General features: G+C 42.9%; 1 protein-coding gene across 1 annotated transcript in view; it reads right to left on the bottom strand.

Moving 5' to 3' along the window:
• Nucleotides 1-10,270: 10,270 nt before the first annotated feature.
• The window catches only part of DCAF12 (DDB1 and CUL4 associated factor 12), a 37,082-nt gene continuing 21,615 nt past the window's right edge, over nucleotides 10,271-25,737 (bottom strand). The window contains exons 3-9 of the mRNA XM_010840115.1: nucleotides 25,171-25,377; nucleotides 24,093-24,153; nucleotides 17,216-17,409; nucleotides 16,199-16,264; nucleotides 14,796-14,958; nucleotides 12,880-13,058; nucleotides 10,271-12,374 (exon numbers count right to left, since the gene is read on the bottom strand). Of these exons, the coding sequence (XP_010838417.1) occupies nucleotides 12,216-12,374; nucleotides 12,880-13,058; nucleotides 14,796-14,958; nucleotides 16,199-16,264; nucleotides 17,216-17,409; nucleotides 24,093-24,153; nucleotides 25,171-25,377 (1,029 nt within the window). The 3' untranslated portion in view covers nucleotides 10,271-12,215. The remainder of the gene's footprint in view (nucleotides 12,375-12,879; nucleotides 13,059-14,795; nucleotides 14,959-16,198; nucleotides 16,265-17,215; nucleotides 17,410-24,092; nucleotides 24,154-25,170; nucleotides 25,378-25,737) is intronic.

Here is a 25,737-nt window from a genome sequence, read left to right as displayed (position 1 = left end):
AACCCAAACTGGATCTGTAGAGGGCAAGCTAACGTTCATCAAGCCCTAACCCTGATTAGTTAAAAAACATCTCTTTCCTTGAGACCTTGCTCCAATTCTACCAGCTCAGCTCCTAGTAGAGTTCTTAGAGAAGTTACATCCCATCAATGACTCTAGGAGCCCAGCTTTCAGCTTCTTTCTCCAGGGTTGTTCAGGTCCCCAGCGTCCTAGGGAAAGGCCAAATAATGGCTTCCTTTGGCATAGGCAACGTGGCTAAGCCTCCCTTCTCTCCATGGTTAGACAGGAGGCTGAGCCCAGGAAGGGTAAAGGGGCTCCTGGTTCCTGCTGTGGTAAAGGCCTGGCTAGATGTTTGAAGGCTTGGAGCTTTTTGTCCAAGTTGACTCCAGCTAGTTCACATGCCCCTAGCTGCCCCATAGTCATAATTATCTGGACTTGAGTTTGAGTGAGGGAGGCTGGCCATCTTCCTGAGACTGCGAAATCTCAACAGATGGCTCAGCCTATTGGGAACCCTAAGAATGCTTCACACTTGTGCCCTATTTTAAAGCCCCTTCACATCTCTTATCGCAGAAGTTCCCCATCAGACCAGAGAGATTCAGACAGCCTACAGTCAAATAGCTGGTTTATGATTGGAGACAGGATGCCACTAGGAACATCAATCTTAGACCCAGTGCTCTAAGAGCACTGGAGAATCCAGACTGCCTCCTACCTCATTCCTCCAACGCTGAGTTTATTGAATTTGGAGATTCAATGGCAACATCCTATTTGTTCTTGGCATGGTGAGGTCTATCTGGCTTTAAACCACACACACACACATACTTTTGAGAAATTGTGTGCATATATTTTTGTAAGTTAAATCTATACATAAATGCATAGACGAGTTTGGTTCAAGGATGGTCACTCTGAAAAGTCCATTATAGAAAATGAAACAAGAAAACCTTCTTTAAGACTTTACATTACAGCCAGCCTACTCCTTCCTCGCCTCTTAAAAAACATGTTTTGTACCTATCTCTGATCACACTCCATATGGAGTTTGCTTATACAGGGATGGTGCCTCCAGAGGTTGGGAAGTAAGTTCTGGCTCCCCCTACCGGGTGTATGATGAATTCATTGGCCCAAAGGAATTACTCAGCCTCTCCAGAAGATTCTGGGGCTTTGGGAATGATGACGTACCTGCATGAGCTTGGAAAGGGAGCAGGGCTCCCTGAGAGGGGTGTGATCACAGAAGACTTCCTAAGAGTTAGGCTCTGAACCACACCTTGAAAGATTTTGGTTGTGAGCATTTTTTTTTTTGCCTTGCTGCATGGCTTATGGGATCTTAATTTCCACATTAGGGATCGAACCTGTACCCTTTGCATTGGAAGCTCAAAGTCGTAACCACTAGATGGCCAGGGAAGTCTGGTTTTGAGCAGTTTTGACAAGGGAAGTGCTGTGTGAACTGAGAGGGTTGGATGAGTTGGCTGGCCTAAGCAGAAGGTTCATGCCCCAGAAAAAGGAAGTGAGGAATTTTTGTTCTAGGTTTTTTTGAGCAAAGGAGCAATTAATATTCTCTTTCCTCAGGACTTCCCTGGTGGTCCAGTGGCTAAGACTCCATATTCCCAATGCAGGGGGCCTGGGTTTGATCCCTGGTTAGGGATCTAGATCCCATATGCTGCAACTAAGAATTCACATAACGCAACTAAAAGGTCTCACATGCTACAACAAAGACTGAAGAGCCCGTGTGCTACACCTAAGACCCAGTGCAGCCAAATAAATAAATAAACATTTAAAAAAATCTCTCTCCTCCTTTATTACTAACTACTTATTCACAACCAGCACATGTTGGGAAAAAAACTGAGATGTGTTTTATTTCTATTTTATTAAAAACTTTTTATTTATTTATTTTTGGCTGATCTGGGGCTTCGGGCTTTTTCTCCAGTTTCAGAAATCAGAAGCTACTGTCTCCGAAGCTACTCTCTGTTATGGTCGAGGGCTTCTCATTGCAGAGGTTTCTATTATTGTGGAACTGGGGCTCAAGGGCATGCAGGCTCAGGAGTTGGGGCTCCCAGACCTTAGAGCACAGGCTCACTAGTTGCTCCAGTAGCGTGTGGGATCCTCTCATATCAGGGATTGAATCCATGTCTCCTGCACTGGCAGGTAGATTCTTTCCCACTGAGCCACCAGCGAAGCCTGGGAGAGGTGTATCTTAAATGACACTACCAGAAAATACAGATGAGCAAGGGAATAAAAAAAAATCATTAAAACTCTGCTGCCAAAATTCTGAAGGGGGTAATAAAAAGACCCATGGGCTTCCCAGGTGGCTTTAGTGATAAACAATCCCCCTGCCAATGCAGGAGACAAAAGAGACACGAGTTCTACCCTTGGGTTAGGAAGATCTCCTGGAGTAGGGAACAGCAACCCATTCCAATATTCTTGCCTGGAAAATTCTGTGGACAGAGGAGCCTAGCAGGCTACGGTCCATGGGGCCACCAAGAGTCAGACATGACTGAGCAACTGAGCACACACACCAAGAGATCCACTAGTGATAGTCTAGTGATAACATTTTAGGTTTTTCCTATACTTAAATCTAGATATGTATGAATTTTACAAGAGATGGAAGCTGGCTTATAACTTTCTTAATTAATAATATAGCCTATGTTTTGATTATTCTATGTCATTGCATATAGGTTTACCTGTTATGTACCATTTAAAAAACTTTGCATTATAAAAAAAATCCCTAATATTACATAATTAGAAAGACTAGCATAATAAGCCCCCATAAACCCATCTGACAGCTTCAACGATTATCAATATAACTCTTTAAAATAATCTAACCCTCTGAATTATTATTAATTAATTAATTTTGGCCACATCTCGAGGATAGAAGATCTCTGTTCCCCAGCCATTGATGTAACCTGTGCCCTCTGCTGTGGAAGTGCAGATTCTTAATCACTAGACCAGTGGGGAAGTTTCTCTTAGGATTATTTTAAAACAAATGCTTGACATCATGTTACTTCATCTATAAATAAAATATCTCTAAGAGGTAAGATTAAAAGAAAATGTAATTATTTTAAAAAGTCCATACTCACGATATCATTATACCTAGAAAAAGTAATAGTAATTCTTTACTATTATTTAATATCCAGTCAGTGTTTTAAGTTTTCCCTAATTATCTGTGTTGTTGTTGTTGTTTTTTTCAGTGGCATTTTTTTTTTCTTGGCTGTGCCCCGTAGCTTGTGGGGACTGAACCCTGTCGGCAATGAAAGTGCTGAGACATAATCACTGGTGCATGCATGCTAAGTCACTTCAGTCATGTCTGACTCTTTGCAACTCTATGGACTGTAGACCACCAGGCTCTTCTGTCCATGGGATTCTCCAGGCAAGAATACTGGAGTGGGTTGCCATGCCCTCCTCCAGGGGATCTTTCCGACCCAGGGATTGAGCTCGCTGCATTGGCAGGTAGGTTCTTTACCATTAGTGCCACCTGGGAAGCCCCTAACCACTGGATTGCCAGAGAATTCTCTCCCTGATGATCTTTCTCAGTTGCATTGTTTTGAATTAGGATATAAACACCCTTATGCATTACATTGCTTCCTATGCCTGTCTCAAGTCTCCCTTAATATATAATAGTTCTCTTTTTTCATGCTATTTGTTTACTGAAAAAAGTAGAACATTTTCCTTAGGTTCTGCATTTGGTTGTTTGCATCCCTGCTATACCATTAATATGTTCTTCTAGCCACTATATTTTCTGAAAACTTAAAGATCTAAAAGCTTGCTCAGATCAAGTTTGATTTTCTGGCAAGAGTAGTTCTTAAGCAATCCTATTCAATTCCTATTGCAACCCATCAGGAGGAACATAGTATGTGGTGGTCTCTCTCTGTAGTAAGATTAACCAAGAATATGTAACATTTTTATTTAGAACTTCCCTGGTGGTCCAGCAGTGAACACTCTGTGCTCCCAATGCAGGGGCCCTGGGTGCTGCAACCTAAACCCAGAGCAGCCAAATAAATATATAATTTTTTTTTTATTTTAAAATTTAACTGTTTCCTTATTAATGGGCTTCCCAGATGACGCAGTGATAAAGAATCCACCTGCCAATGCAGGAGATGTAAGAGTCACTGGTTAGATCCCTGGGCTGGGAAGATCCCCTGGAAAAGGAAATGGCAACCCACTCCAGTATTCTTGCCCTGTTTCCTCTGTGTGCCCTCTGGTGGATGAGGCTAAGAGGCTTATGAAAGCTTCCTGATGGGAGGGACTGACTGTGGAGAAAACTGGGTCTTGCTCTGGTGGGCAGGGCTGTGCTCAGTAAAACTTTAATCCAATTGTCTACTGATGGGGGCGTGGGGGCTGTCCTCCCACCCTGTTAGCTGTTTGGCCTGAGGCGACCCAGTCCTGGAGTCTACTGCCTCTAGAGTGAGTGAAGTGAAGGTTGCTCAGTTGTGTCTGACTCTTTGCGATCCCATGGACTATACAGTCCACGGAATTCTCCAGGCCAGAATACTGGAGTGGGTGGCCTTTCCCTTCTCCAGGGGATCTTCCCAACCCAGGAAATGAACCCAGGTCCCCCACATTGAAGGCAAATTCTTCACCAGCTGAGCCACAAGGGAAGCCCATACTGGCTCTATGGGAGGGCTATTGGTGACCCCCAAGAGGACTTACCAGAGATGTAGCTCCCAGGACTGCTGCTGCCAGTGCCCCCGTCCCTGTGGTGGGCCACTGCCAACCCACGCCTCTGCAGGAAGACCCTCAAACACTCATAGGTAGGTCTGGCTCAGTTCCCTGTGGGGTCACTTTTCCTTCCCCCTTGGCCTTGGTGTGTACAAGATTTGGTCTGTGCCCACTAAGAGTGGACTCTCTGTTTCCCCCAGTCCTGTGGAAGTCCTGTAATTAAATCCCACTGGCCTTCAAAGTCAGATTCCCCAGGGATTCCCAGTCCCTTGTCCAGATCCCCAGGCTGAGGAGCCTGATGTAGGGCCTAGAACTGTCACAACAGTGGGAAAACTTCCTTGGTATTATTATTCTCCAGTTTGTGGGTTGCCCACCTGACAGGCATAGGATTTGATTTTATCATGATTGTGCCCTTCCTACTGTTCCGCTGCTTCTTTGTCCTTGGATGTGGGGTATCTTTTCTTGGTGGGTTCCAGGATCTCCCTGTCAATGGTTGTTCAACAGCTAGTTGCAATTTTGGTGCTCTGGCAGGAGAAGGTGAGCAAATGTTCTTCTACTCCATCATCTGGAAGCACACTCCTCCTGCCACTATTCTTGTCTGGGAAATCCCATGGGCCGAGGAGCCTGGCAAGGCTACAGTCCTTGACTGAACCCGAGCATGAACTTCCAGTTGTTTGTTCTGTCTTTTTTTTGCTAATTAATGCTATGACAGGACTTCCCTAGTGGTCCAGTGATTAGAAATCCGCCTGCTAATGCAGAGGACATGGGTTCGATCCCTGGTTCAGGAAGATCCTACATGCCTCAGAGCAACTAAGCATGGGCCACAACTACCAAAGCCTGTATGCCCTAGAGCACGTGCTCTGTAACGAGATGCCACTGCAATGAGAAGCCCATGCACCGCAACCAGAGAGTAGCCCCTGCTCTCAGCAACAAGAGAAAGCCTGTGTGCAACAAAGACCCAGTGCAGCCAAAAATAATGGATAGAAAATACTCTGATAAGTAGAGAAAACATATTAAAAAGAAATAATGCTCAACAACCATTCTTATACATCTGTCTTCGCATACTTGTCTAGAATATGTCCTAAAATTTCCAGAAGTCTGGGTCAATGGAGACAATCAATTTTTGTTGTGGGTTTTTTTGGCTGCACTGTGCGGCATGTGAGATCTTATTTCCCAGACCAGGGATCAAACCCTCACTCCCTACATTAGGAGTGTGGAGTTTTAACCACTGGACTCCCAAGGAAGTCCTGAGATAAGAATTTTTCAATGCAATAAATACCATTTTGCTAGGCTGTCTTCCCAATTAAGATCATAGTAAATAAAATAAACCAATAGGAGCAATAACGTCAGGGCTGACTTTTCTGCTGACTTGGGCATCCTTCTTACTCTGGCTAGCAGCTCCAGGTCCACAGAGGCAGGCACGGGGCAGATCCTATCATAAAGCAGGTTTAGGTGTGTTAGGCCTTAACTAGATCTTCTATTTTCTCCTATTTTCAAGGGGGACTGCAGAGAGCTGTCCATATTTACTGGCTAATAAATCCTAGATGAGAAAGCACCCTGAGTCTCTACTGTGTATACTGTGAAAAGGTGACCTAGAGTAAAAGTTTAAAATGTTGAAGCAGTTTGAGATAGGAAAAAACAACCAGGGGTAGGCAGATTTGGGGATTACTGCCTCAGTTCTGGAAGGAACAGGATTTTCAGCCAGAAGCAAATATTTTTCTTTATCTATTTGGCTGTACCGGGTCTTAGTTGCAGCAGGCAGGATCTAGTTCCCTGATCAGGGATTGAACCTGGGCTCCCTGCATTGGGAACATGGAGTCTTAGCCATGGACTTCCAGGAAAATCCTTGAGCTTTAATTTTTGCTTTTATAAGTCTTAGCACTACTACGTAAGTACAGTTCCTCTTTGTATTATCAGAAAAGGAAAACATTTTTCTTAAATCTCAAAAGTGATTTTATAAAAATTGGCATCTGGAAATTCCTCAGAATACTTCTGTATTAATTTAATAGGTTTGCTGAAATAAATTACCACAAATTTGGTGGCTTTAAAGCAACAGAAATTCATTCTCTCATGGCTTTGGAGGCCAGAAATCCAAAATCAAGATGTCAGCAGGGCCACAATCCTTTCTAGGGCTCTAAAGAGACTCATTCCTTGCCTCTTCCAGCTTCTGGTGGCTCCTGGCATTCTTTGGCTTACAAATGCATCACTCCAATCTCTTTCTGTCTTCACATCATCTTCTCTGGTTGATCCCATATGTCCTTTTATGTCTCATAAAGTCACTCTCATTGGTGTGTGTGTGTGTGTTAGTCACTCAGTCATGTCCGACTCTTTGTGACCCCATAGACTGTAGATCACCAGGCTCCTCTGTCCATGAATTCTCCAGGCAAGAAGACTGGTAGCTACTCTTTTCTCCTGGGGATTGTCCTAACCCAGAGATCAAACCCAGGTCTCCTGCATTACAAGCAGATTCTTTACTGTCTAAACCACCAAGGAAGCCCTCTCATTGGAGATAGGGACTCCCTAACTCAGTATAAGCCCATCTCAATCCTTCCTAATTACATCTACAAAGACCTTAAAGGTCACACTGATGATCTAGTGGCTTCCCTGGTGGCTCAGACCATAAAGAATCCACCTGCAATGCAGGAGACCCAGGTTCAATCACTGGGTTGGGAAGATCCCCTGAAAGGGGGAATGGCTACCCACTCCACAATTCTTGCCTGGAGAATGCCATGGACAGAGGAGCCTGGCGGGCTACAGTCCATGGGATCAGAGAGTCAGACACAACTGAGTGACTAACCCGATCACTGTTCTGAGGTTCTGGTAGACTTGAATTTTGGGGGTACAGCATTCAACCTACAATTTCCAGTGTTTTATTGGAAACTATTAGGAAAATAAGACTCATTTAATAAACCCTACTCTATTTACTTGCTTTGAGGTCAGTAGTAGAGGATCACTTCCAATTCTTCTTAGGCTTCCCTGTATCAGTACAATAGTTGTTGTGGATGACAGAAATCTAATGTCTAATTTGAATTCCTATCTTCATTGTATAAGATTAAAACAAAACAAAACAAAAAAACTTATGTCCAGAGAGGAGTAAAGACTTGTTTAAATTCATGTCCATGAGCATCAGTGGTAGAACTGTAACTGAACCCATATCCTCCCCTTGCAGGCCACACTCACCTTCGGCAATTGGCACTTTGCCTCCTCCAGGGAAGAGCAATAGTATCTTTTCTTTTTTTTTCCCTCCAGTATCTTTAATCAGGTAATATAACATCCTCTTCCCTCAAGAAAAGAAAAGATCTAACGCTGGAAACTTAAGCATGGTGATTAGAGCAATAATTTTGTGTTTTTAGCAGAAGGGCCAGGGGAAGCAGAGTAGTGATGGCGGTGGTGAAGGATGCTTCTTAGGTAAGCAACACATTGTAAGGCCCAAACTGCTACAAGGTACCCAGCAGTGTTCTCTGCATTGACCAATGGCCTTAACCCTGGGGAACAAAGAAGCCAGATTATTATTTCCAGTCCTCTATCCAAGCTGTCATCAGCTAAGGAAAAAGTAGCTATGAGCAAGGGAAGTTTAAGATGGGAGTTGATCATTTGTTTTCTTCCTGTTCACAGCACTAGGGATGTTAATTACAATTCTGAATACTGCCTAACAACAAAGGCAGTAAACATGTGACACTGAGCTCAGCTAATGAATATTATTATCGTTTAAAAGTTCTGACTTCAGCAATTACACACTAATAAAGAGGAGTGTTCAGACGTGAGGCTCAACCCAGGGGGAATTTAAAAGGACAACTCACACCTGTCTGGAGAGCTGAATCATAAGTTTACACAATTCCATCTTGAGTTCAGTTCACACCTCTCTCTCTAGAGGTAGTTTAGAAACAAATTTCTAACATGTGTTTCTCTAGATAATTCTTTGGAGGAACTGAAATGAAGGCAGGAGAATCAAGTTAACAAACCTGAACTTTTCTTTTGTCTTCTTCAGTAACTACAGAATTAGGAGCCCGTGTTTCTACACTTCCAAAGCTTCCAGCCATTTTAGCACAGTAGTATGAAATGAGATGTGGCTAAAAGCAAGAAACATGGAGTATTTGTTTTCTTCCCTTCATACCCCGTGCCACAACATTGTTGTCTGTGAGACACTAGCCAACTGAAAAGAAAGGAAAAAAACACTTGGATTGTAGGATCTTAGAAGATTGACCCCCCAATCCTAAACCAAGGATCTTGACACCCTGATTTCTTTTCCTGGGTACCTGGTCTAGGAAATGTTTGGGATCAGAGAGCCCTGGGTTGGCAATCTTTAGCTTTATTAGGAACACTAATAAATTTAACATTGTTATCTTAATGGACCAGACTAATACTAATCCACTTTTGGAGTGGCAGGGATGGGGGAACCTGGAGCATAAATGAGACTCCAAAGCCGTCTGCAAAAGGACCTAAAGTATTATGGGAGGGGCCAGTAGACCATTTCAAATGAGGCATGTGCCTAAGAACAAGGACTTTCTTTCATGGCCTGGGAGTAAGGCCTGCTGGCAGGAATGGGAGGGCCCACGTAAGTCCACAAAGCCCTTCTGTGATACATAGTTTGCTGCAAAGTCTGGCTGGAAAGTGGGAGCAGGGCCAAGATTCCACAGAGGCCAGAGGTCTAGGCCAGGCCCTCCCCACACTCCGTCACCTTTTTCTGAGCATGTCTCATGCACGAGTCCCATGGTAACCCCAAACCTCAGGTTGTGAAGAAACATGTGTTTGCTTTCATCTGCATTTCCCCCGAGTAATCTGAACATGGGACATTTTGCAAACAACCATTACTGTTCCAAGGATTGGGGATTCTGAAAAATCTCATTCTGGGAAAGGCTAATGTCAGTCCCTTTCCAAATGCTTTAACTCTTCTCCTCTGGGAAGCCCTTTCAACTGCTTCAACTCCTTCACTTCCCCTTTCCTGCTTTGCAGCCTTTGATCATGTATCAATAGGTGGTTGCTTGTACCTATCATCTTCTGAAGCAGTCTCTAACAGCAGCTGTATCCAGCTTGTCTGACTCTGTGGCCCAGTCCTGATGGGTCCTCCAGAGATGACTGTGAGGAGAGTAGTAGGGTTCAGCAGTCCACCTTTCTCTCAGCGACAGCCCGCTGGGAAGAACATCACTCACTAAAGACACTGGTTTCTCCTCTTACAGTGAGCATCTATGGTTCCAGCTTCAACAAAATGAAAGCCTGTTTCCTGGGGCACTTTCAGTCATTCTCAGGGCCCCTCCACTGAAGCAGACGGGGCCCATCACCACCCCTGGTTTATGTAAGAGGAGCTGGTCACTTTGCTCATCCAGCCACTCAGAGCAAGGACTAGCATGCTCCCTCCCTGTCAGTCTGTGCTTTTCTCCAAGCACCACACCACTTCCTCCAGGCATACCTACTCTCAACTGGACTCCAGAGCAAATGCTCCTGGGCCGGGGTTGGGGACCAGGAGCAAGCAGGTATCAGTGTTTCTGTGTTTGCCCTTGACCCGCCTTTACCCTTGAGGGAACTCCTGTGTTCTACTTCAGGCAATCTGAGAACCCCAAACTGACCTTCCAACCAGTCACTTGGGACCTTTTTCCTGCTGCCTCTTGGTTACACATACTCAAACCACTTTGCACTGGAATATTTATTTATTTTTACTTGGCAAAAAGTCAAGTGCTACATTTTGAAAAACAAAACCTCAAACAACCAAATGCATTACCCATCACAGAAGAGGGTCTGCCAACAGTACAAAACATTCTAAAATTATTTTTTTATACAAGTAGGTTTAAAATGAGTTCTGTGAGAACTAAGAAATCTACAGCTTGTAGTTTAATAATAGAAAAAAATTAAGACAATTAAAAGATCTGTAGCATCCAGCATTTTGCTTAATTCCCTGTTTATAGCACCTATGTCTCTAGGTTAGAAGATGAGAATTCTAGAACCTACCTATGGTGTATGCCTTGCAACACTATCCAGGGTGGACTTGCTGTCTCCCCTCCCTATCAGCGCCCATCACCAAAAAGAAGACACTCTTTTTTTTTTTCAATCTCCTTAGTTACACCCAGAGCAGGGGGCACAACTGGGAAAGCGACTTGGACACTACAGTGCAGGAATATGACTTCTTTCCCCCAGAATGGGCTGCTACCAGAAACAGAGTATGTGCTTAGAGTGGTGGAGGAATGCGGGGGTGGGAACAGCTCTTATCTGCAATATGATGCATAAAAAAACAAGGAGTAACTGGTCAGTCAGTTGCCTGCAAGTTCAAAAACCTCAGACTAAACAGTTCAAGGGCGGAACAAATCACTGATCACATTGCTGCTTTTACATGCACAACGCTGCTGGCTGTAGGCCACCCCATCGCCATCCCAGGGCTGAGCCAACAGAGCGGCTCCACTGTCTTCAGAAAACACACATTCCACACATGAGGCACTCACTACACACAGATAAATCCCCTGCTCATCCCCACCCTCCTGAACTGAACCCATTTTAGAAAACACAAGCAAAACCTACTGGGGAGATTAGAAGAAAGGCAAAGACATTTCTCCTCAAAGCCAAAGGGACCAAAGCATGTGAATTTTAGCAGACCTGAGGCCTCCCATTCCAGGTCCCTGAGAAACCATATCAGGTCTTGTCTGAGAGGAGGGGGAGGGAGGTTGGGATGGAAATTCTTTTTACCAAGTCCCACCAGACCTTCTGCAACTGCCAGAGCTGCATTTTGAACTGAGACTCTGATGTTTTGGGGGTAGTGGCCATGGATTTGACCAGATGGGAAACTGAAGTGGAAGTGACACATACACAGAAATGTCCTCCCCCAGGGGACACACAGAAGGGGAGAGGCAGGTGGGAGATGGATTACTTTGGAGTCCTGGCATCAGAGTCCCAGAAAGCTTTCAATCGAACTCAGAGGGTTTCCTACTGGTGATTTGTTTTCCTTTCTATTTTTACTTCCTATAATCAGTGTTGTTAGACTTTACAAAACAAGATAAAGACCAGTCCCAAAGCTGGACTCTGTGAATAAAGTTGTTTCTTTTATAAATATTTTAATTACAGTAATCCTCACTCCAGGTAACTTCAATGACACACGGTACGTGCAGGCACACAAGTTCTCTCTCACACACACACACCACACATACAACACACACACAGCCCCCAAACTTTCACAGAAAGTCTAGGACAGCAACTATATAATTATAAAGGAGCCCTACCTCTCAAGAGTGAAGTAAGGGTGAGAATGAATTATGTCAATCTAAGGAACCCAGAGTGGGGAGAGTGTATGTCACTTAAAGAAAAAATACAAACAGGAATTAACAATGTCTGGTTGAGAAGCCAGAAAGAAAAAAGATAGTAAAGTTAAATTCTGTTTACCAAACAAAAAACGAAACAAAAAAACAAAAAGTCCTTTAGATTTCTGAACAGAGGTTCTTCCTATCAAGTGCTTAAAGCATAGGCAAACTCTGGTGTTCCCACTAAAATATGAGGGCCTCACACAACTGGAAAAAAATCAAAAGAAGAAATGGAAACTGAGGATGGAAGTTAGTGTAAATCTCTGCATTTTGGGAGAGAGTTGGTTGTCATTAACTCCAGAGCCCAGCATAGTTTCCATGGAGCCCTGAAGGGAGGGGACCTCCTGCCACGAAGAGTTTCGTTCCGGACGAGTCGTAGCAGTGGGTGTAAACAGCATTGGGGAAGAAATCAATGTCCGAAAAGTAATTCCTCCAGGTTTCATCATGATTCTATGGGGGAAAAAAAAGAGACTGTTAGCACTTGCCAGGGGCGCAGAAAAGGCGAAAGAAGGGACAAGGATGCTTTCTGGGCCCCTTGAAAGGAGAAGGTCCTGTTATCTATCACTGGATCCCAGGAGACTGGTGCTCATTGACTTGGGGCCCTATTTTTCCAAATGACATTAGGGAGGAGCCAAGTAGGATGAAGAAATGCTACACAAGCCTAAGGTCTTCTCAGGACTGCTGGAACCAATGCTTTAATAATTCACTGGCAGTCTCAGGGGGGAGGCTCCTTCTCCTTCTGGCTGTTATCACCTGCGGGTTATCCTGGGTCAACTGGTATGTCTTCTGGGCCTCAGTTTTCCCATGGATGTGCAGACACAAAAACAAAAATCACGGGGCAGTGTCTTTACCTGCCTCTTACTAGTGAAAAACTATGATGTGTTAGTAGGGGTGGGAATGTAAAGACAAGTTTTCTGTCACTGGCCAGTAACCATGTGAGGCCGGGCTTACTCACCAGCCAGCCTTTGCCAGTTGTTAGTTTCAGGTTCTCTCCTGCGAGTTTGGGCTTGGACCCGTAACAAGCTGAGAGCTTCTCTTCCAGGAACCTTTGAGCTCGGATGTCATAGAACAGCAGGGAGCCCTGCCCTGTGCCCACAGTGATGATGTGCTCATAGAAGCTCACTGACCGGATCCCTGAGACAGAGAAAAGTAAAAGGGTGATCGGATCTGCGAGCCTGAATTTCTCTGGCACTGAGTTCACGTGCCACCCCAACATACCACATCACCTTTCCTGTGGCAGACCCAGCTCATGCACAAGCCAGGGCACCGTGATGCCACACTGGCCATCCGCACATTAACAGGAACCTTCCCATAAGCCTCAGAGAAGTGCCTGATGATGCCTGAGATGCTTGTGGCCTAGGACCGCAAATCTGCCCTGAACCTTCTTGCCTCTCCTTGGCTCACTCAAGGCATCCTTCATCACTCTGAGCTCTTTTCCATTATATGTTTCTAACCCGCACTGAAACTGAGGGTAATGTGGGTATTTATAAATCATTACATTAACAAGGACTTTCTTGTATTTGACCTAAAACCACTACCATGGCACGGCAAGAGGTCTTTATCTGGTATTAAGTGTGTTAGGAGAGTGGCAAATAGCCTAGAACTCAAGACCCAATGGTGCACAGTCGCTCACTTGTGAATTTAAGACAAGTCACCTAATCCCTTTGGGTCACAGGGAAAACACATCTGCTGCATCTGTGGATTAAATAAGAGCATGCGATGCGAAGAGGTTTCACTAGTATTTGTGAAATCAATATCTTATTAGGTTTGAATGCCACCCCTGTAACAGTAACCAAAATCTCTTCACTGCAGACATCATTCCTGCTAAGGCAATTTACTCTTTCCCTTACTTACACACAGTTACTCTCTCAGTTCTGAATTCTAAGTATTTCAAAGATAACTGAAAACAAACAAGTCCAAAACAAAGGCGTATCTGCAACATTTGCATGAAAATAAATACTTGAAAGAAGCTAAAGTGTAATCCACACAGTGCCTTTTAACTGCAGTGAAGGGGAACAAAGGAGAGATAAGAAGAAAACACACTTTGTTAGATTGGATCCTCTGGATTCTGGTCCCTGGGCTGTTCCCCCACCAACCAGTGTGATGCTGGGCAAGTTATTTAACCAATCTGGGTCCTAGTCTCCTCCTCTATAAAATGGGGTATAAACTGCCTCTCACAGGGTTCTTGGTAAGATGAAATGAGATGGCTGACAAAAGTATTCTGAAATCTTTAAGTACAGTACAAACATGCCTTTTTATTCCTCAATAAAGGATGAGGGTGCCCTCTGACAGAATATGCTATTAAAGATTGGTGGTGGTGGTGATGGTGGGGTTTTGAAGTCTAGTTCATCCAGTGGTCAGAACTAAATATCTTCTTTATCTTTACTGATTTACAATCTATATACAATGCACTGCAAATATTCAAAGTACACAATGTGAAGTTTTAACATATGTATATATCCACAACAACATCACCACAATGAAATAATCATTATTACCCCCAAAAGTTTCCTCATAGCCCTCTGTAAAATCCCCCTCAGTCTACTGCATCATCCCTTAGCATAAAATGAATTTTCTAGTTCAGGCAGAGTTCCAACAAAAAAACTAACACAGGAAAGAGAGTAGGGTGATGTGAGGGAGTACGGAAATCACCAATATCCTGATGGTTGGTTTCCATCAAAGCCTTCTGTGACCACACATTTGTCTAAAGTGTTTGAAGCTTGGCTGCCACGCAGGCATTCCAGCTCCCCTCTGTGTCACCAAACACCTTCATAAAAATCTCTGTACTTGTCTGGAAACCAATATAGAAACAGAAGGTCAAAAACCAATGGCAATGCAGCTGTAAGCCTGAGGGGCACACAGGGCTCTTACCACTGCCTCGCTCCCTGGAGCAGACAGACTTGACGTTGTATGATGGCTGCCGCGGATCCAAGAAAGAGACGTGAGCTTGGGAGCCCACTGCATAGACTGACCATTCATTACCATAGGCCAGGCACACATTTTCACGGCAATATGGCAGTTTGGTGGAGAGGAGCTGAAAACAGAGAGAGGAGAAAGGTAACCACGATAATACTAGAGAGTATACAGAAGGGCGCTGTTCTTTGCTGCCCACCTCTGTGGGCTTTCCTCATACACAAGATATGCAAAGTCAGAGATCAAAAGACACGTATTGCTCCATCCTGAGGCATGTTAGAGAAACAAAGAGTGGTGATAATAAACAAGATCTAGGTACTGAAGAGGACTGGTTAGAGGAAAAGGTCAAGCTGGAATTAAATAATGAGAAGCAGAGAGAAAGGCCAAAAACCCCAGGCTGTTTCCAGGGATAACTCCAGGGCACTAAAGCCACGGGCCCGTCTGTCTTCTCTGCCAGGAAGAGCTCAACCTTCTCACTGATCTTAAGGTAGGAGACCTTGTTTTTGGCTACCTGCAGCCTAAATACCCCACTGTGCGGTAGCTTACACTACAGAAAGCACACTCGTGGCTCTGCTCAACCCAAGCAGCCCAATCAGCGCTGACCCTGGATCCTTATCATTTAGCCAATCTTCAGAGCCCACTGAAGTTGAGGCACCCAGCAAGGGTGGTGGAGCATAAAGCCTCCTGCGACATGAAGGAATCAGTAATTCCTGGAGCTCTGCTTCCTCTTGAAAGAGATTCCATCAAAGAAGGAGTAAGTCTCAAGGGCCTCTGGGACAAGAACAGAGCAAAGGATTCACAGGTACGTTTAGCTTTAGGCAAAAGCTGCTTGCAAATATTGTAAATTCATACCTTGCATTAGAGAAAGAAATGGTAACCTACTCCAGTGTTCTTGTCTGGAGAATTCCATGGACAGAGAAGCCTGGCAGGCTACAGCCCATGGGGTTGCAAAGAGCTGGGACACGACTAAGCAACCAACACACATACCTTACATGATTATTTTGGAGATGACTTCTCTTAATTGACTTTTGTCAACAACTCCTAACATTTAGGTTTGCCTGCCCTGACAATGCTGCAAATAGTCCATAATCCATAAGCAAATACTGAAAGGCATTGTGGAATGGAAGACTGCGAGCTCAAGGAGTCTCAGCAGGCCCTTGCAGTGTGAACAATGTGAAAGCATCACCCCACTGACTCCTCTAAAAGATTTTCGAGAGAGGCAGGCTAGACTCAGAAGTTCATGTACCATGTGGTCACATGTCCAGGCACTTCAAGAATTCATGTTTTAGATAAGAATGAAAAATTCAGAGATGACAGTATTTTAACTTGAAGGTGAAACTACTAAGTCCTGTTCAGCACACCTTAGATAGGGTATTTTCAGTCTTCCAGAGATGAAAGTAGCCATCCAGCGATACTGCTCCCAATTCCTGCAAAAGCAATGAAAACAGGTCATATACACAGCAACTAACATACAACAGTAAGCAGGAGAATACCTGCAGGATGCTGTCCTCCATTCCCTCACTTGGATCCCATGATGGTGCCAGGGATTATCAGCCCCTCATCTCACCCTATGAAATGCAGCTGGACAACATAGTAAAGCAAGGCTGCTTCTTGAGAGAACCCAAGAAGCTAGTCCAGGCTTGCACGGAGACACTCAAGGTTCAAAAAGCCAGTAGCATACAATCATACACATGACATCCTGTTTGTTAGAACAGAGCACACACGTGAAAGCCAGTTTTGTAAGTCTCAGTGTGAGAGCTTCTGTAAGTACAGGGTCTAAGGTAGGAGATAAGTCTACCCCTAACTTCTAAATATGGATGAGAGATGGGAGGCTAAGGGAACTAGCCCTCAAATTGTGGTCTGACTCAAATTTTGGGAAAAGCCTTTCTTCTCTTATGGGTCTGGGTCTTCAAACCAGCAGTCTACTTAATAGTTCAGTTTCAGGAGATCTGACTCAGATGATTAGACTTGATGGAAGCATTGAGAAGAGGCTGTGAAGAATGAAAAGAAACTGAATACAAGAGAGAAGAAAGTGACTGCATGTAGGAAAATCATACCCAAAACAGAGCACCTGCAAGGTCATGTGCAGATGAGAGACAGATCAGAATGCCCCTGGCGAAACTCTGAGAGGTTAACAGACGTGAACCATGCAGAGAATATTCACTGCAAGGGGAAGGTTTTGTAATTTTAGTTATAATCTTTCTCAGACAGAGATTGTTACTAAGCATCCCTCAGTCTTCAAGAGATGCCGCTTGGGCTCAGAACCAAGTTATGCAGTTCTGACTTGGGAAGAGAAAAGGGAAGTGCATCTTCCAAGACATAAGCCAAGAAACTGAAGCAAGGGGAATAGGCTTCAGGGACCTCTGGCAAGCTCATACCTTGTTCTTGTTGTTGAAGGCCAGAGCCCGGACCTTGCAGTTGTCAGGGTTTGTGTCCTCCTTGGGGATGTCCTTTAAGGCCTTGTGAGTGATGTGAGAATACACAGGGACTCGCGACACATTGTGCCTTGCATCACTTTTGGTCAACACATCATCTGTCACCTCCCAGAGTCCCATAGAACCATCACGCGAGCCTGCCGGGCAAGGAAACCATGGGTATCAGACATACCAACTCGCCACGAGACAGTCCCACAGAAGCCAAAAGGACTTTTTTTTTTCAAAAGGACTTTCTTAGCCTAGTTCTCTGCACCATGTTCACACGTGCGGAAGTGTGGCCAGCGGCCCAAACCAAAACGGACAGCAGTATGCATTTTAACAGCTACACTGAGAGGATGACTCAACTGAAGTGCAGGAGTTGATATATAATTATATATATGTATATTTTTTTGACCATGCCTGTCCCACAACCTGTGGGATCTTAGTTCCCCAACCAGGGATCGAATCTGCACCCCCTGCATTGGAAGCGCAGAGTCTTAACCACTGCGCTGCCAGGGAAGTGGTTATATCAAAATGTAACCTTTAAGTGTAATGTGGTTGGTGAGACTTTTCAAAAGAGAACATAATACATTTGACAAAGCTCAGTAATGTTCCAAGCCAAATGCTGAGGTTACTAGGGCATGAATGCACAGGTGATTTCTACTAGGCAACAAGATCTGGCAACTTCCACTCTAGATCAGTGGTGCTTAACATTTTCTGAGTCCCAGTACCCCTTCTTCAGACTTAGGAATGTTAAAGACTTCTTTCTCTGGAAAAATACACCAAAGATCTACATTGCACACTCAACTTCGGGGAGGTTCCTAGGCTCCTTAAAGGGACCACAACCCCTGAATTAAGAATGACTGTTCTACATAAGATGAATGCTTAATAACATAAATTGTTTTCCTTAGGAAATAATAATGAAGCACTTAAAACAGGTCTATTGGATAGATATAAAACAGTATATCAAGAACCATTTAAAAAATTTTCAAATTCCTTTCAGTATCAGTATTTGCCAACATTCCTTTCAGACCAGAAGGTGCCCCTCCCACACTTTAAATCTCCTGAATACTTCACAGTAAAAACTATCTAACATGGGAGAAATATCACTCAATTTGTTTGCACCGTAAGGTCTGTGGACAGGTTCAAAACAGAGGGTTCAATGTGTGTGAAATCCAGAAAAGGACACCAAGAGAAGGGCATATCTAGAGAACTACGTAAGAGTTATAATGCAAGTTAAAAAAATAAAACACCACAAGCTTTATTATGAAAAATGTCAAGCACGCTGAAATGCTGAAAGAATTTTACAATGAATTATATACTTACATCTAGAGTCTACCATCAACATTTTCTTATGCTTGGTATATCATACATCTGTCTATCCCTCTAAATGATCCTATTTTAACCTAGTAATGATCCCATTTTAACAACTGGAGTATGTACTGAAAAAAGACTAGCAAGATGTATTTAAAAATGTTAACAGTGGCTATCTCTAGGCAGAGATTGTGTGGGTAATGCTTTCCTTTTTTATTTGAATTTTAAAAATTCTTATAACAAACATATGTTACTTTTGCAGTAAGGAAAAATTTATTTAAAGAACTAATCTGGCAGCAACATGAAGATGAGATTAGAGGAGATAAGACTAGAATCAGAGAGAAAATACGGAAGGACATTGGGATAATTCAAAAGATAGATGATGAGCACCCAGGGAAGACAGAAAATAAATTGATGGGTGTAAGAGATATTTTAGAAAATCATATCAACAGGGCTTGGTAATCTATGGAGAATGAACAGAATTAGTTCCCTGGCTGTGTGCCTAGGTAGAAGGCAGGAACATTTACCAATGGTAGGGAGAAGTGTGGTCCTGGGAGGGAGATGATGAGTTTGAATACCCTGAATCTGAGGGGAATGTTCATCATCAAGGGGTTGATGTTCATCAAATGTGAACATTAACACTGGTTAACAAGGATGGAGCATTTTCACTATGGCAGCCACTAAACACTATAATATTTGATCTTCCCAATGACCCTGTAAAGTATGTACAATCATTATCCATGTTTAAACCCAAGTCTTAAAAAGGCTTAAGTAACTTGTCCTCTATGCTAATAAGTGGTAGGACCAGGATTCAAATTCACGTCTTTATTATCAGAGCCAATATTCTTTTTTTTAATGCAGCAAAACCTATTTTAATGCTAATGGTACATCAAACATTTTTTTTGGTAAATAATAGAACCTTGTTTATACCCAATTAAATAAGACATCTACATTGACTTAAAACTATCTGAACTTTCTTGCTGATGTGACCTCTCAGAGTATGAAATTCCTGATTTGGATGTAAATGAAGCATAACTGAAAATTCAACAGCTTTTTTTTTTTTTACTGCACTGTGCAGATTATGGGATCTTAGGATGCCAAACAAGGATCAAACCCAAGCCCTCTGCAGCCGAAACATGGAGTCTCAACCACTGAACCACCAGGGAAGTTCCTCCCCGAAAATCTAGCCCCTGCTCTCCTGCACAGCTGAATGTTGGAACTATTAATATTTGCAACTGAGCTGCTTACTGCAAAAATTTGAGGCAGTTTCTCAATCTTTATATATATCACTCCTCCAAATTAGGCTTATTGTCTCTGCACGTATTACAGTTTTAAAATGTATACTGTGATTTTACTCTTTAGCTTCCACAAGTGTATGTGGTGTTGTGTATCCTGCACACAGCTGTCACAGGGCATCTCCATCATTAGGGTAGGGAGGTGTACCAACTTAGTTGGATGATCAGGAAACTGAAACACAAGCTTCTTTCAATATGCAACAATTTGGAGAACACAGCATTTGAAGATTATTATTTGTACAAAGCTGTATTTCCTCAATTTAGATGGCAAAATTATATATTAGGAACATTGATGGGTTTCTGTTGTGTATGTAGAGTTTTTATTTATTCTATAGTTTATAAGGAAGGTATGGTCTATATTATCATAATTAAAGTCTCAATAGAAGATGTGAATAGCGCATTTAGATTTTAATCTTTCTTTTTTTTCTGGCCGCTCCATGAAGCATATGGGCTCTTCCCCAGTTAAGGATTAAACCAGTGCCCCCTGCATTGGAAGTCTTAACCACGAGACCACCAGGGAAGTCCCTAGATTTTAATTTTTTACTGTTAGTATTAGTTGACTTACAATATTCTATGTTTCAGGTGTACAGCACAGTGATTCAATATTTTTATAGATTATACTCCATTTAAGGTCATTATAAAATAGCCATATTTCCTTGGCTGTAAATATATCCCTGTTGCTTATTTTATACATAGTAGTTCGTACTTAATTCCATACTTCTATCTTGCCCCCATACCCCCACTGATAGCCACTAGTTTATTCTCTTTTTCTGTGAAACTGTTTGTTTTGTTTTTATACATTCATTTTATTTTTGGAGTCCACATTCCAGTGATGAGTTTTTGTCTTTCACTGACTTATTTCACTAAGCATAATACCCTTCAGGTCCATCCATGTTGTTGAAAATGGTAGAATTTCATTCTTTTTTAATAGCTGACTAATAGTCCATTGTGTATATATACCACATCTTCTGCTTTTTTTTATTTTTACTTTACATTGGAATATAGTTGATTAACAGTATTGTGTTACTTTCAAGTGTACAGCAAAGTGATTCAGTTATATATATACGTATCTATTCTTTTTCAAATTCTTTTCCCATTTAGGTTATTACAATATATTGAGCAGAGTTCCCTGTGCTATATAATAGGTCCTTGTTGGTACCTGTTTTAGCTTTTTAGATGTGGCTTGTGGGATTTTAGTTCCCTGCCCAGGAACTGAACTTGCACTCTTGGCAGTGAAAGTGCAGAGTCTTAACCACTGGACTGCCAGGGAATTCCACAGCTACCTATTTTATTAATTTTATTTTGGCTGCTTTGGGTCTCGGTTGTGGCACATGGGATTTTCACTGCCTCGTGTGGCCCTGTTCATCGTGGTGCAGGCATTTCCAGTTGTGGGGCTCTGGAGCACGTGGGCTTAGTTGCTCCTCAGCCTGTGGGATCTTAGTTCCCCGACCGGGGATTGAACCTGTATTCCCTGCATTGGCAGGTGGATTCTTACCCACTGCACCACTGGGGACATCCCCTGACCAATTTTTAACTGGGGTGTTTATTTTTTCATAGAGTTGCACAAGCTGTTTATATGTTTTAGATATTAATCTTTGTTGGTGATATCATTTGCAAACATTTTCTCCCATTCCATAGGCTGTCTTTTTTTGCTGTTTCCTTTGCCTCAGGAGATCAAATAAGACATTGCTATGATTTATATTAAAGATTGTTCTGCCTATGTTTTCTAGGAGTTTCATGGTTTCCAGTCTTACATTTAGGTCTTTAATCCATTTTGAGTTTAGTTTATTATATTGGTGTGAAAAATGTTCTATCAATAATTTCATTCTTTTACATATAGCTGTCCATTTTTCCCAGCACTTCTCATTAAAAAGACTGATTTTTCTCCATTGTATATGCTTTGCCACAGATTTCCTGACCAGTTTACTTCTTTGTTCTGTCCCATTGATCTGAGTGTCTTTTTGTGCCAGTACCATACTGTTTCAGTGACCACAGCTTTGTAGTTTAGTCTGAAGTCAGGGGGCATGCTATCTCTAGCTTTGTTCTTTTTCATCTCAAGATTGCTCTGGCAGGACTGCCCTGGTGGTACAGTGGATGAGAATCCACCTGCATTGATCCCTGGTCCAGGAAGATTTCACATGTTGTGGAGCAACTGCACCCATGTGCTACAACTACTGAGCCTGTCCCCTGGAGCCCAAGAGCCACAACTACTGAGCCCAAGTGCCTAGAGCCCATGCTCCACAAAAGAAAAGCCACCACAGCGGGAAGCCTGCACACTGCAACCAGAAAAGCCTGTGTATAGCAACGAAGACCCAAAGCAGCCAAAAGCAAGCGAGCAAACAAACAGAATTAAAAAAAAAAATTGCTCTAGCAATTTGGGGTCTTTTGTGGTTCCATATTAATTTTAGGACTGCTCTAGTTTGATGAAAAATGTCATGGGTATTTGGTAAGGATTGCATTAAATCTGCAGATTGCTTAGGGAAATACAGGTATTTTAACAGCATTAATTCCTCTAATCCAAGACCATAGGATATCTTTCTCTCAGAGTCAATATTCTTTCTTCTTTTTAAATTGAAATATAACTGATTTAGGTACATAACAAAATGACTCAGTATTTTTTGCAGATTATATTCCATTATAGGTTATTATAAGATACTGAGCATAATACCCTGTGCTATACAGTATATCCTTTATACTTTTTTAATTTTATATACAGTAGTTTGTATCAGTTAATCTTATACCCTTAATCTATCCCAACTCCCTCCCTCTCTGTTTTGGTAACCATAAGTTTATATTCTACATTTGTGAGTTTGTTCCTGTTTCAGAGCCAATATTCCTAAAACTTGCTTACTGTTCACAAAATGTAGCCTTGGAAGCTATCAGCCTGAAAACATAGAATGCTCCCAGGATATATTAAAAAGAGAAGGAAAGCTCTCCAAAAAAGCCATGTCCTGGCTCCCAACAACCCCATTTAATTCAGGTTACTGTCATACATATAGTCCCTATAGAGGGGACAGGATTCAGTCTTTGCCCTCCAGAAGCTCTCATTTCTTGGGAAGACAAATGACAGGGAATCCAAAAGCTTCTGAACCACTAGTGAAAAATTTTGAACTGTGACTATGCTTGTCCATTAGACTTCTCTTCCTTCCTTGCTGTTTTCTACTGCCTTGCAAAAAATCCAAAGAAAGAAACATTTATGTTCCCTTAGCTTTGTTTGTAGCAGTTCTAAACATGGGCTTTGAACTGAGAGCTGGCTTCAGATCCTGACTCCATCTCTCACTGTCTCTGTAGCCTCTGGCAAATTATAACTTCTCAGAATCTAAATCTTCTCAATTGTGAAATGAGGCTAACAATGCAAACCTTCTAGGATTGTTATGATAATTCTATGAAATAACATATGAAGTACTTAATTTAGCAACTCTTGTGATTTTTAAAAATTTGGGAATTTGGAATGGGCGATTATATTTTTACATATATATGCAGGCATGCTCCATCGCTCAGTCATGTCTGACTCTCTGCAACCACGTGGACCGTAGCTCCTGAGACTCCTCTGTCTATGGAATTATCCAGGCAAGGATACTGGAGTGGTTGCAATTTCCTCCTCCAGGGTATCTTCCTGACCCTCATCTCCTGTGTCTCCTGCATTGGTAGGTGGCTTCTTTATTGCTGTGCCACCTGGGAAGCCAGGTACCCAGAAAAGCTGGCTGGCACTCTGAGCCTGTGTTCTAGGCTGCTGTGGGTATTCAGAAAGCATTTTGAGTATCTCTTCACTCATTTCCATGTATTTTTCCTGACTGTTCTACCATTGGGAGGGGAATTCCCCCAATCCTGTACAGCTTTATTAACACTATAAAGTTGTACAGAAAATGATCATTGCTCCTAATATTTTCCAGAGTACAACTTTTCCAAAAGCACTTTCCCAACTATTGTCTCAGTGAATCCCAACAAAATGTTGAAGCTAAGGGGCCATCACACAGGATCTATTAAAAAAGGCAGAGTATGAGTAATAAGTGTACCAGTACTTCTAGTACTTTCCAGACTAGGAATATACAAGGGACATGACTTATCCAAGGTCACATGCTAAGTCAGATAAAGAGACGATACAAGGTTTTCTGGCCCCTGGCTGATGGTCGGTTATTAGGCTATTTCTAGTCCCGCTACTATCCCATTTGTAACTTTGAGCCTCCCTCCCTCCCTGCCACACCACAATTCCTTGCAAAAGGGCACTTTACCAGACACGGCCATAGTGTCACTGATCCACGCGATGGAAAAGATCCAGTCCTTGTGTCCATCCTTCAAGAGGAGGGCGAGATGGGTGTGGGAGGAGGGGGGAAAGAAACGAGTGAAATGAGGATCGCAACGCACGCCCCTGAAAAGCTTAAAAGGCTGGATGAAAGTATCTTTGTAAAAATTACAATTCTGATCTCTGGTGATGGCAACCCAATTGGCATGAGCCTACAATCTTTAACTTTCTGTCTTGAGAAGCTCAAAGCTGGAATGAAATTGGCTTGCCTACGGGCTATAAACACGGCCGGTGGACACACTGCTCCAGCACTTTCTCTCTTGATGTCTTACCTGTGGCTCCTTCCACACCATTACCCACCTCTCATCCCTCCAACTTCATCCTGGCACTCTCCCCTTTGCTTTCTGGGACAACAGCTAGAACCGACCTCTATGTTCTTCCATCTTTTGAACTCTCTTCCTCAGACATCAGGATGGCGTGTACCCACATTTCCTTTAAGCCTCCCTGTTCAAGTGTTATTCTTATCAAAGAGGCCTTCCCTGACCACAGCATCCTCCACCACACTCTCTCTCTTTAGCCTGCCTTTACTCTTCTCCATGGCACTCACCGCTCTGACTTACTGCTGGTACATTTTTGTTGGTTTATATGCCTCCCTTGACTTGAGCACAGGCTTCAAGAGGATATGGGGGCTTTGTCTTTTATTCACTGCTACATCCCCAGAGTCTAAGACAATGGCTGGCCACAGAAGGGTCAAAAAATAGTTGCTGAATGAATAATTTAACAAACTTTTCTGACCATGGGCAGTAGGAGATGTGTAAACACCAACCCACTGCTGCTGGCATCTGAGGTGTGCTGCACGCACCTTTATCAAACATACCTTCTGTCAACATCTGAAGCTCTCTGTGGGGAGCGCAGTACCCACTCTGAAATCTCTACACCCACATCTCACCGTTACAACTCCTCACCCCAACCCAGCCCCCGAGTCAGCAGTAAGCAAACCATTCCTTCCTGAAGGGCTTAAGGGAGGAAGGTCCATGTTACCTGCTGAACTCTGTTTAAAAACTTACATCTCCCACACACACAGGATCTAGTGTAGGCAGCCTATAGATGGCAAGACTATTAGGGTTGTCTCCTCCAGTGGCTAACAGTGTTCTAGAGGGATTCAGCTCGATAGCATGGATACCGCAGCCCTGCTGAGTCACACATCCAGGCTCCCGGTCCTTCAGAATGGGAATCTTGGTGATCTGGCTTGTCTGGACATCCACTACAAATAGCTACAAGAGAAAAGAGAGAAAGAAGGTGAAGTTTCTCTTCAGTGTGGCTGACCTTGGGTATAAATATCCATTCATTCACTCAGTTATCCATCAAACATTTAATTAATGTCTACTAACTACAAAGTCAGGGCTATACTAGTCAAATGAAACATGTAAATAAGAAAACATAACAGAGATAGGTATAATATGTTATATAAACACCAAGAGGAAGAAGTAAATTCTGTCTGATAGTCAAAGATGGCTTCAAAGAAGACTTGTATTAGACTTTGGACCTAATGAACCTGATGAAAGGTTTTCTACCAGTGCAACCGTATTATGTATCACTAATTCTTACCAACACATGTGTAGAAAATTATAAAC

Source organism: Bison bison, unplaced genomic scaffold, assembly GCF_000754665.1.
Source record: "Bison bison bison isolate TAMUID 2011002044 unplaced genomic scaffold, Bison_UMD1.0 scf7180017864141, whole genome shotgun sequence".
Classification (NCBI taxonomy): domain Eukaryota; kingdom Metazoa; phylum Chordata; class Mammalia; order Artiodactyla; family Bovidae; genus Bison; species Bison bison.
Note: the sequence above shows the minus strand (reverse complement) of the source record. Positions and strands in the feature narration are given on the sequence as shown.